This window comes from Centrocercus urophasianus, unplaced genomic scaffold (genome assembly GCF_019232065.1).
Source record: "Centrocercus urophasianus isolate 14NV4802_14NV808 unplaced genomic scaffold, USGS_Curo_1.0 seq_11, whole genome shotgun sequence".
NCBI classification, from domain to species: domain Eukaryota; kingdom Metazoa; phylum Chordata; class Aves; order Galliformes; family Phasianidae; genus Centrocercus; species Centrocercus urophasianus.
In genome coordinates, this window is record NW_024884253.1 from 89,781,993 (window position 1) to 89,794,042 (window position 12,050).

The 12,050-nt window shown below is 46.2% G+C and overlaps 2 protein-coding genes and 1 long non-coding RNA gene across 5 annotated transcripts in view; 2 read left to right on the forward strand and 1 right to left on the reverse strand.

Annotated features, from left to right (window-relative positions):
- Positions 1-2,626, reverse strand: part of NFX1 (nuclear transcription factor, X-box binding 1) — a 71,434-nt gene extending 68,808 nt beyond the window's left edge. For both annotated transcript variants that reach the window (XM_042837640.1, XM_042837629.1), the window contains exon 1: positions 2,564-2,626. In XM_042837640.1, coding sequence (XP_042693574.1) covers positions 2,564-2,588 — 25 coding nt within the window. In that variant the 5' untranslated portion in view covers positions 2,589-2,626. The remainder of the gene's footprint in view (positions 1-2,563) is intronic.
- On the forward strand, positions 2,019-10,827 carry LOC122170628. Its single transcript, XR_006171813.1, has 3 exons — positions 2,019-2,187; positions 3,655-3,791; positions 10,246-10,827. It is a non-coding gene; the product is annotated as an uncharacterized LOC122170628 (long non-coding RNA).
- Positions 10,828-11,874: 1,047 nt separating this feature from the next.
- The window catches only part of ICE1 (interactor of little elongation complex ELL subunit 1), a 31,541-nt gene continuing 31,365 nt past the window's right edge, over positions 11,875-12,050 (forward strand). For both annotated transcript variants that reach the window (XM_042839801.1, XM_042839802.1), the window contains exon 1: positions 11,875-11,957. In XM_042839801.1, coding sequence (XP_042695735.1) covers positions 11,877-11,957 — 81 coding nt within the window. In that variant the 5' untranslated portion in view covers positions 11,875-11,876. The remainder of the gene's footprint in view (positions 11,958-12,050) is intronic.

A 12,050-nucleotide genomic window follows, 5' to 3' on the forward strand; every position in this document is an offset into this window, starting at 1 on the left:
GAGTAGAGAAAGGATCATCTCCCTTGACCTGCTGGCAACATTCTTTCTAAGGCAGTTTAGGTTACTGTTGGTCATCTTTGCAGCACGTTTTCATTTCTGGCTCATATTCAGCTTATTGTCTACCAAGGACCCCAAGATTCCTCTCTGTCGAGCTGCCTGACAGCCAGTTGGTACCCAAAGTGTATTTGTGCATGTTGCTGTGTTTTTGTCATTTTATGTATTTGTCCAAATTCAGTGCATCCACATTTTAAATGAAACGTGAAGTTTTGGCCAGTCCATTTGAAGACTACATGGGAGAAATATTAAGTTGGGATAAGAAATGAAACCTCACAAGTCTAAGAGTATCTACTACAGAATAAATTATTCCTAAGGATGAAATGCGTGATGAGCTTTCACTTCCTGTTCACCACTACTGTATGCTCAGCACTTTATAGCACCTCCTGATACCTTCATTTTAATACCATGCTGTATGAGAAAACAAAACTAGTTGTCATTGTGAAAGCAAAAGCACTAAGCTACAACCAAAAGCAACTACAGCTACTCATGGGGAAGAAATCTGTAATGACTATTAAATAATATAACCTCTCATTTGGAATATGCCTTCTAGGTGCACAAGGCTTGAAACTAGAATCAGAATAACAGAATTGTAGGGGCTGGAAGGGACCTCCAGAGATTGTCGAGTCCAACCCCCCAAAGGAAAGGTATATAAATCTAAATAATCACCACACAACTGCTTTGTTTCTTACACTCTTCTTACCCTCTGGGTCTCAATAACCATTTACTATTAGCAAAATGTCTTATACAGGTTACACATCTAAACAGGCCCCAAATAGCTGTTCTTTGACCTCAACTGCTTCTGTGATATAATTTGTAACTGAAAATATTTTTCACATTTCAGGTCTTAAAATCATACACTCAATCCAGGGCAAAAGCTAGTTTGCATTCTAATCCACGTAAGCACAAACAAAAATACCTAAAGAGTCGGGCTTGATAACACGGTATTACTCTAAAATGGAAAAAACTCCAGAACTTAATGCTATCTGACAATACCCATGTCAGCTTACATATTTTAAAGCATAAACACTGTATTGCCCAAATTAATTTAACTTTTTTAAAAAGCAATGCTATTTAGCTTCATGCACCTATTAAGGGCTCTTTATTCCAAATGCATAAGCAGCACTGCATAAAGGATTTGACAGTGAGAGCTGCCTCAGTCTGGTAGCATGGAAGATGAACAGACAAGCAAACAGCTGCCTGCACTACCTTCCCTTTCCTGAATCTATCGGCTCTACACTCCAAATCATGGACTATCCCACTTCCCTCATGAAGGTCCATCTTCAAAACATCAAAAATGAACACAGATTACCTTTCCCTCTTCACAGCCCGGGTGCTAAGAACAGAAAAGACTGAAGATAGTATCTGAAATATAAACTATTGATATGCTTAATCTGAATTAACTTCAGAGTGCTGCAAAAGCAGAGACTTGTATTTTCTTCTTCATCCCCAGCCATTCGAGTCCAGCACTCAGCACCTGACAGAAACTTAACAACCTCATTAACGCTGAGAGGAGGTAGGCAGCTCATCGGGTGAGCCCAAAGTGATATTGATTAACCAAAAAGTCTATCCAAATCACAAGAGAAACAGAAGATGTGATGAAAGCAGTAAGTAGCATGAACGTCTCCACGCATGCATTATTTCTATTTACATACCCAAGACACAATTTCATAAGAATTCTTCTACTAAGCGCCCATAAGACACCACAGGTCATTAAACGCTAGGCTGGAATAGGCATCTTGAAGGGTGGCTCCTCCTCCACAGCAACCACGTCCAGTAAAAACAAAAAGTTAATCTAATCCTGCACCTTAAAAACCAGCGCTGGACACAAACAAATGAAAAAACAATTTCTTCTTCTTGTGGCATTCAATTCCATCCCAGGTTGGGTTCCTTAACCCCTCTTCACGTGGCACTCGCTCTGCTTTGTCACCCGCAGGGCACTGGAGGGGACAGGAATACTCACCAGTAGCACCTCAGACATCTCTTGAATCCGTGCAAGACTACACACGGAAACACCCTGCACACCACAGTGCTACGAATGGCCGTGCAACAGGAGCAGGTCAGTAGCACCGCCCTCTGCAGAGCACGGCAAGCACGGGGAGCAACGGGGGGATAATGGCGGCCTGAGAAGCAGTAAGTTTTCCAGAAATCAAATGGCTTTTTTCTTTTCTTTTTTGGAGTCCTGTTTACTCGTCACATACTTGAAACTCGCACGGTTGCTCCCGGCCAAAGTTTTCCCAGAGCATCCTGCGGAACACGCACAGCGCAGCCACCTTCAGTACGGCAGGCTGCGCAAGGCTGCGGTGCGGTGCGGGCGGCGCGTAACAACAGGTGCTGCTCCGCCCGGACAACCCGACAGCCGGCGTTCGGCTGCCAAGCCCGCAGCTCTGCCCTCCGCCCGCCAACGCTGCCGCGGAGAGACGCGTGCTCCTCCTCCCCGCGTCCCGCTCAGCCCGCCGGCCCCTTCCCCGACCCCCCCCCCCCCCCCGAACGCAATAATCACACTTACCTGTATTGGGCCGCGCCTCCGCCATGCCAACGCTTTCCTCCCGCTCCCGCCCCCCCCCCAAGGTCCAGCTTCCTGGCGGCCGCGCACGCGCCCCGTCACCGCCAACTCCCCCTCGGCTGAGCGGAGCTGAGCGCGCAGCCGCACTGAACGGGCGGGCACGAGGGGCGGTGCGAGGGGTAAGGGCGGGCCGGGGAGAGAGTTCGAGGGCGGGGCCGGGCGCTCGCTGGAGTGCGCAGGGCGAAGCGGGCCTTGTCTGCCGGCGCCGTAATGAACGGGAAGTCCCGAGTTTTGAGACTGACAGGGAGCAAGAAAGAAACCGTAACAGCGACAAAGCAATGCTAGCGCTAGCAGTTAAGTCGGCTGCTTGCTCGGCAATGTGCTTCACAGCTGTGTCTCCTCCCTGTACCGGCCGCATTTCAGAGCCTATTGGTCAAGCAGAAGGGAAAGAACAGAATGGTCCTATGCTTTAGGCTCGGTGCGCAAAAGAGGTGTTTTTTCTGGAGAGTGTAAAGTAGGAATGTAGCAGCTGGCTGTCTATTGCATCCTGCCTGACTACTGCAGGGAGGTGGTAGTGGCATGTGCTTCTGGTCCTGAATGAGTACTGGAACTTCAGCTTCTGTTGGAGAGCCCACACGTGGATTTCCATAATACAGTCTGTGCTGCAGACAAACCTGGTAGTGCTCCAGCTACAATTGCTCCGTAGAACTACATGCTTTGTCATACTGCAGCGTTCAATGTGAACAGAACCGTGGTATGATTCACACCTCCCTGCAGAGGTTTACAGTGTCATGGTTACAGTATGTCTGCAGAGCAGTTCTATACTTGTCCCACTGCAATGGAGCTAGCTACAGAGTCCTTACAGAGCTGCCGATCTTTTCAGATAGCGAGTAACTTCAGAGTACCATAGCAACTGCAGCTCAGAAAAACGGCGCTTCTGAGGAACACTACTGGCACAGTCTGTATTCCATTCTCTGCACCCTTATCACAAAATTCTCTGATCAAAGTTCCATCTGCAGAATAGTTCTTCCCGTCCTAGTCATCAAAGTTCATGGCTCCAAAGCTCTTAAAGAAAGTGTGGGCTTCTTTTGCAGAAATTCTAGTCACTGGTATGCAGCCCAGATTCCTGCCACTGCTGCAAAGGAAGCACACAAGCCACTACAGCAACAGCCTTATGAAGATGCTACTACATGCTTGGATTATGAATACAATATGAAGTGTTTTGCTTTATGTAAGTATTTTTCTCATCTAAGCTGGCAAAGAAGAGCATGTGGCAGCAGCAGAGTTAATGCATCCTTTTAGAGGTGATGCATGGTTTTCCTACTGCTGACTAGAAACTTGAGGTAGACCTCTGACTCATGTTCTTCTCTCTCACTGCTATAGAGACATGCCCATAACATTCACAGAACTACTATTTTTTTTTTTTAATACCACTTTACATGCATACTACAGCACTACCACTTCACTATTCACACTCTTTGCTACCATCAAAAAGCACAGTTGTGGTATGGATAGCACTATAATAATTTGCATCTATGTGTGCTGCTGCAAAAATGTCAGTTTCTAGGTCAACACATATTTTCCTTGGTTACACCTTTTTGTCTAAAGAGTTCTGTGTTGTTGTTTTCCTTAATTTTGCACTGGGCAAATTCCATTCACTCATGATAGCCTGACATAATTGTCCAGCATTTCTGTACAGACATGAGATTTAATTCTTTTCTTTCTTGGCCACAATCATCTCTTTATCTTTTCCTAATCTTTTCTCATTTTCGATGCAAGGATAGGAGCAAGGATCTTCCCATCAAAACTTACTTGACTGGTTGAAACATATATATATATGTTCTTCTACTTCATCCTCCTTTAATATTTCTCTCTCCTTCCCTGTGCCATTTATTACTCATATCTTCTCCCAGCAGCTGCTTTTGGCCATCTGACCTGTATGACTGTCAGGAAGCAGCAGGGACACATTGCTCCATATGTAACATACAGGAATTTGGACCTGGTGGGTGGCAACCCTGCTCATGGCAGTGGGGTTGGAACTAGATGTTCTTTAAGGTTCCTTCCAACCCATTCTGTGATTGTGGAGCTGAGAGCTGAGAAGTCAGCAAATTCCACAATACAGAAGCAAGAAGAGCAGAATAATTTCAATAACAGCTCATATTCAATTATAGTTCAGGCAACAATCCATATTTCCAGCAAACCTGTAGCAAGAGGGCAGCTCAAACCAGAAATCAAGCCAGATGGTGAAGATCAGACAATTTAGGCACAAGCATACCTGTAACATAGGTAACCCACAAATACAAAAGGGGAGAGCATGAATTTTAAAGCAGCTCAGGAGAGGAGGGAAAGTCACCCTTTGAGGAGTCTCAAGACCTAACAGTTGATATATAAGTTAGTGTTGAACCCATAAAGACAAACCTCCAGGATGGTAAGGGAATACAAGATGCCCTAGAGACCCCAACAGCCACAGATCTATATGTTTCAGGGGTGCTGGTGAATAGCATTCCCATCAGGGGGTGAGGGGGAAATGATGTAGAGATGAGGAAGAAGAAGGAAGGGAATCCCTTGACATGATTAGAACAAGATTACCAAGAAGCAGAGATTTTGGTGAGGAAGATGAAATAGGCTCTAGCCACTCGGCTGCATTATGAGTCTCCTGCATAAATCGAATATCCTCTTGTGCAAAGGATTTACTGGAGTCCCTACACTTTAAAGAAGCTCTTCTCAGGTGTTTCCAAATGCTTTTGAGGTTATAATCTCCATGGGCAAGAAGCAATAGTATGATTCAGTAACATGTATCCTTCCAGAAGGCAAATGAAGAGTTCTAAGGTGCTGTGCACACAGTCAGCTGCAGCACAGAGATGTTCTGTTTCTATTGACTTTTCATTCATTACATAAGACCCTTACAGACAGCCAAAAAAAGTCCACCAATACGTGTATTCATTAAAAATAAAAAAACAACAATAACAAAAAAACAACCTAAAAATGAAGAAATTGCTTAAAAATAGAGGGGCAGCTAAAATAACTGTGCTTGAGGTCTACAGGGAGACTATAAGGATACCATTTTGGAGAGTGAGCAAATGTTTATCAGGGGAAAAGGAACCTGTGGTGGTTAAGCAGCACAGACAAGGGAGACTGTTGCTAGGGACTTCTTTTCAGAAGCGTTCCTCCAAAAGATAAATTTGGGTCTAAAATTGAAAATAGAATCCTAACTTCTGACAGATGAAATGTAAACCACGCCATGAGACAGGCCACAAGGGTTTGAGGAACAATTGCATAAGGCCTGCAATCAAATAATAAATCCCTTGTAGAACACTTCAGGCTCTGGAAGCTTACCAGATAGTCTGTACCACCAGGAAAATTGAAAGAAATTTAAAGGAGCATACTGAGAAAAGTAATGTGAAATCTAAAGGAATTACTTACATCTGTTTTCACTACAGCAGAGCCTAGATGAAATTCCAAAGACAGACCCTTATTTATGGTGAGACTCACCAGGGGTTCAGCCTTGGAAGGATCAGTAAGAGAGGTTACTGAACATATAAGCAAAATGAATAGTAGCAAGTAATAGGGACCAGATTTTGTACACTGAAAAATTCTAAAATGATTCCGGGCCAAACTACAAACTTTCATGTACAGAAAACTGCTTTGGTAGCAGGAGAATGGGATGTGTTAACTGTAATGTCAATTTTTTAAATGGATGCCATAAGAAAATCTGGAAAACTACAGGTCCGATGTCTATGGCAGGGAATTTAACAAAAACTGTAGGATAGATTAGAATTAGCAAGCATATGCATAATGGGGATGAGTCAAAATGGCTTTCCTTAGAGGAAGAATTGCCTTACAATTCTACTGAAATTTGTAGGAGTCAATAAGTTTGTGGCCAAGAGAGAGAAAATTGAACATGGATTTTCAGAAGGTATTTCAAAAGGTCATTAATTAAAAGCTCTTAAAAATTACACTGCCAGGGAACAAGTAATTGCAGAGGTAAATAACTGGTTAAAAGGCAGGAAATAAGAAAGTAGGAGTCCATAGTCCATTTTCATGATAAAAGGGATTCAAGAGTAAAGACATATGGATAATTCTGGAACCTAATTGTGCAACACATTTATCAAGGATCTGGAAGCAGTGTCAAAGTATGTTCGTGGTATGATGCTTTTTAGAGAGGTGTAGGCAGGCTTAGGAGAACTACAATCAGAAAAGTCTTGGGCAAAAAATGGAAGATAGAATCCAGGAAAGCTAAATGTAAAGGAGTGCACATGGGAAGAAACAGTCCTAGCTTCACATTTAAAATAGAACAGCCCTCAGTTACTGCAACAGTTATTACAGATAGTTGCATGCAAATATCTTCTTTGTGAAATATATCTTCTTTCTCTGTGAAAAAATATCATCTCTGTAGTGTGAAAGAAAGCACTTGTAAGAAAGGAGCAAAAGATGAAACAGAGAAAACATCAAGACAGTCTATAAATTGATAAATAGTGCACAAACGCGGTTTCACCCTACATCTCAAAAGAAAAATGGGGAAATATTCAAGGAAGGGCAAGAAAAAGAGAATTAAAAGAATGCAATGGCTTCTGTACAGCAAATGACTTACATAAACAAGTCTTCTGAAAAAGAAAGTGTATGTAAGTGAGGATGTAACAGAGACCTGTAACTTGTAGAGCAGCACAAAGGGAGGAAAAAAACTAAGGACTGAGCCTATCATCTTCTGACAGTTGATGTCAAATAAAGGATTGTTTGCAGTATAGTTGTCTAGGCAGGACTGGATAAAGTAAAATGTCAAGTTTGTACTGCACTTGGTCTGAACAAATATGAGGGCCTTGGTGATTGAAACAAATAAGAAACTGAATGAAAGTATACTGGTGGAGTGTTACGTTAGTATGCTAATATCACATGATATTAGTAATAGAATCACTATTCATCTTCGGAAGATCATAGAATCATAGAACGGCCTGGGTTGCAAAGGAGCTCCATGCTCACACAGTTGCAACCCCTGCTGTGTGCGGGTCGCCAGCCAGCAGACCAGGCTGCCCAGAGCCACATCCAGCCTGGCCTTGAATGCCTGCAGGGATGGGGCATCCACAGCCCCTTGGGCAACCTGTGCCAGTGCCTCACCACCTCTGGGGGAAAAACTTCCTCCTAATATCCAACCTAAACCTCCCCTGTCTCAGTTTAAAACCATTCCCCTTGTCCTATCACTGTCCACCCTCACAAACAGCCATTCCCCAGTTCCCTCATCCTTTCCTTACAGTAGAGCTGCTCCAGCCCTCTGCTCATCTCAGTGCCTCCTCTGGACCCGCTCCCAGAGCTCCACGTCCTTCCTGTGCTGGGGCCCCAGGCCTGGACGCAGCACTGCAGATGGGGCCTTACAAGAGCCGAGCAGAGGGGGACGATCACCTCCCTCTCCCTGCTGGCCGCCCCTTTTTCATGCAGCCCAGAACACAGCTGGCCTTCCGGGCTGCAGGCGCACACTGCTGCCTCATGGCCAGCTTCTCGCCCACCAGGACCCCAAGTCCTTCTGCGCAGGGCTGCTCTCAAGGAGATCTGCCCCCAGTCTGTATCAGTACCTGGGGTTGCCCCAGCACAAGTGCAGCACCTTGCACTTGGCCCTGTTGAACCTCATTAGGTTTTCATTTCCACTTCTCCAGCCTGCCCAGGTCCCTCTGGATGCTTCCTTTCCCTCCAATGCATCGACTGCACCGCTCAGCTTGGTGCCATCTGCAGACTTGCTGAGGCTGCACTCGATGCCATCGTCTGTCACTGATGAAGATGTTGAAGAGCACCAGTCCCAAGACCGACCCCTGAGGGACACCGCTGGTGACCAGCCTCCACCCTGACACAGAACCATTGATCACAGCCCTTTGGCTGCATCCAGCCAGCCAGTTCCTAATCCATCCAACTGTCCATCCTTCAAATCCACACCTCTCCTATCGAGAGAGAAGGATGTGGTGGGATCATGTCAAAGGCTTTGCAGAAGTCCAGGAAGATACATCCATCACCCTTCCCTTGTCCACCGAAGCCATCACTCCATCACAGAAGGCCACCAGATTGGTCAGGCAAGATCTGCCCCTGGTGAAGTGATGCTGGCTGTCTCAGACCACCTCCTTGTTTCGTATGTGCCTTAACGTAGCTTCTAGGAGGATCTGCTCCAAGATCTTCCCAGGTACAGAGGCGAGGCTCACTGGCCTGTAGTTCCCCAGGTCTTCCTTTCTCCCTTTCTTAAAAATGGGAGTAATATTTCCTATTTTCCAGTCACCAGGGACTTCACCTGACAGACACAATTTTTCAAATATGATGGAGAGTGGCTCAGCAATCACATCAGCCATCTCTCTCAGAACCCTAGAATGGATATTATCTGGCCCCATGGGCTTAAATACATTCAATTGTGTGAGGAGGTTTCAGACATGTTCCACTGTTACAGTGGGATGGAATCTGCTCCCCGCACCCTCACCTAGAGGTTCAGGTACTGGCAGACTCAGGAAGCCTGACCACCCGTGAAGACTGAGGCAAAGCACTCATTGAGTACATCAGCGTTTTCTGTTCTGAGGAAGCCAGCTCTCCATTACCTTTTATAAGAGGGGAACACTCCTCTTGGCCAGTCTCTTCCTGCCTATGTACCTGTAGAACCCCTTTCTTGTTATCTTTCACATTCCTTCCCAAGTTCAGCTCCATCTGTGCTTTGGCTTTCCTGATCCCGCGGACAGCAGTCCTGTATTCCTCCCAGGATACACAACCCTGCTTCCATTTCCTGTACATTTCCCTCTTTTCCCTCAGTTTAAGCTGCAGATCCTTGCACAGCCATGCTGATCGCCTGCCTCCCCTGCTCGACTTCTTCTGCTGGGGGATAGAGAGCTGTTGCGCTCTCAGAAGGGTGTCCTTAAAGAGCTGCCAGCTCTGTACCCGTGTCCTTAATGTCAGTTTTCCAGGTGATCCCATCCAGCAATTCCTTGAGAAGCCAAAAGTTTGCTTTCCTGATGCACAGGGTCCTAACTCCGCTTTTTGCCAGAGTTCTTCAAGATCACAAACTCCACCAAGGCATGGTCACTACAGCCTAGGCTGCCTCCAGTCTTAACATCCCTAATGCTCTCCTCTGCATTAGCGAGCACCAGGTCGAGCAAGGCTGCACCATGGGTTGGTCCATCTAATGCCTGGACTAGGAAGATCTAAACATGGACAAACAGAAAAGTTCTTCAGAAGAAGAACTTTTTCAGAAGAAGAAGAGTGCTATGTGCTGCATCTGGAATGGAGTAATGCTGGACACAGGTGCAGAATGGAAAATGAGTATGCAGCATGTTAAGCTTAATCCAGGAGTAATGTTGTATTACTGTTCATAATGCCACCACCTCCGTAGAAGAAGCTCGTGCTAAGATGAAAAAAACTGTCAGACTTCTGAACTGTCCCAATCACTCTAACCAAAAGACTGGTTCAAGGGACTCTAACCTAGATGCTGGTTTACCACCTTTTTACAGTCCTTGGGACTTATCAGGTATGGAAAACGGCTGGCACAATATGGACTAACCTTGTAAATTGGATTTGTATTTTTGATGATTAGCATAACTTTTTAGATATATGATCACTTTGCTTCTTTCTTCTGTCTCTTCTATCTTTATTTCTTCTGTTATGTTCATACCACTACTCTTGAAGATGAACTTTAGACCCTTATGTCTTCTATTTGTTGTTTGAACCAGAAGGTGGTGTCTGAGACTAATGAGGAACTTGGCCTGTGCTGATTCAAACAACATGAGCAGAAAAGTCTGAAAAAGAAGAGCCAGAAGGATGGATGGAGACCTGCAGACGCAGAGCAGCAACCAGCTTTTCTCTGCTTCCTCTTGCAGACAGCATCTACTTTCTGTCATGGACAGCATCTGTTTCCTCTTATGACTGAAAACATCAGCTGAGTAAAAACATCAGTTTGAGTAATTCTACTGGTTGAAAGCTATTGGTTTGAGCAGCTCACTGAGGAGGGATCACTGAATCTTCTGGAATCAGCTAACTGCACACACACAAGGGAGTTCCCATCCCAAGGATGTTCCTGGACAAACTGAACTATATACAAGTGAGCACACATTTACCTTTCATGATCCGCCACCCAATAAAGCTCCTCAATTCAAGACAACGCTGGATCCAAGTTGTGGTGAAATCTTTTTTTTCTCTCTCCCTCTCTCTTCTCTATATAGTTGCTGAATTGTGTGATTATTCTTGCTTGCAAAACTGCAATAGTTTTTACATGTTCCAAATAGTATACGTATAGTATTATGGACTAGAAAGCATACTGTAGGGCTGTTCTGTTTGGATAAGAGACCCTCAGCAACAGAAAAAAAGACTTAAGAAACATCAAAGAAGCCAGGGCCTCTACATGAGGCTTGCCTTGCTCTGTGGGTAGGCTGGGATGCAACAGGCAGGCATCAAGATACTCCCCATCCTCCTTCTCTATGCAAGACAAGCAGATGTCCAGAAACAACGACCAAGTGTTGAATGAGCAGATGTGAGAACTTAACTAATTAGCGATATATGCTTAGCTAGCAACAATTTATGTTTATCCAGCATCTGTATGTTTACTTGAGTGTCGGGAAGATTGTGATCCTGAAGTACTCAGCCAACGAGGAACCAGAGGAGAAAGAGATAAGCATTAGGCAATAGGGCATAAAAGATGGAACGCTGTTTTCTGCGTGCTCTCCTGCTTGCAGGAGGCCCAACATTGCAATTGCGAATAAAATCTGCTTTATCAGAGATACCGTCCTGATAAATTATTGGATATTTCCAACACTGGTGATCCAGTAGTCTGATGTGGCTGCCTGTACATCAATTCATATGGACTGACGTGCTGCCTGCCTCGAGGCTAGACTCCAGATCTCAACAAGACAAAAGGTAAAGCCCGAGTCCAGTGCATAGACGTATATTTTGCTCAGCAGCGCTTTAAGCGTTTGAATCATTCTTTCCACTTTCCCACTACACCGGGGTCCGTAAGCGGGGCGCAGCTTCCACGCAAGCCTACAACGCACGACACCCCCAGCCATTCAGCTCCTCCTTCGAGCCCAAACAGCCTCTCCACAGCGGCGCCTGCACTCGCACCCGAACGGCGGCGGCGCCGCGCAGGAACGGGCGTATCGACAAAGCAAAACAGCACCGTTCCTCAGTCGGCGCCGAGCCGCACGCCCCGTTCGCAGCACGGCGCGCTGGGTCTTTCCGCCGCCAGCAGTCAGGCAGCGGCGCAGCCACGCTCGGGTCCTGTCTGTGCCGGCGGCGCGCTGTGTGACGCCGTGCCCGCGTCGCCGGCGGAGCTGCGCGCAGGAGGCGTGCGCGGGGCGCGGCGGGGACTATGATGCCTGGGGAGACGCAGCCGCCGCCCGCGGGGACCGCTGCCGCCGTGCCCTGCAAGAACTGCGCCGTTCTCCAGCAGGTAGCGGTGGCCGCGTCGTGCCGGAGTGCCCGGGCGGGGTTTTTGAGCGGTTTGAGCGCGCCGGGCCGTTGTGGGGTGAGGAACGCTGGATTC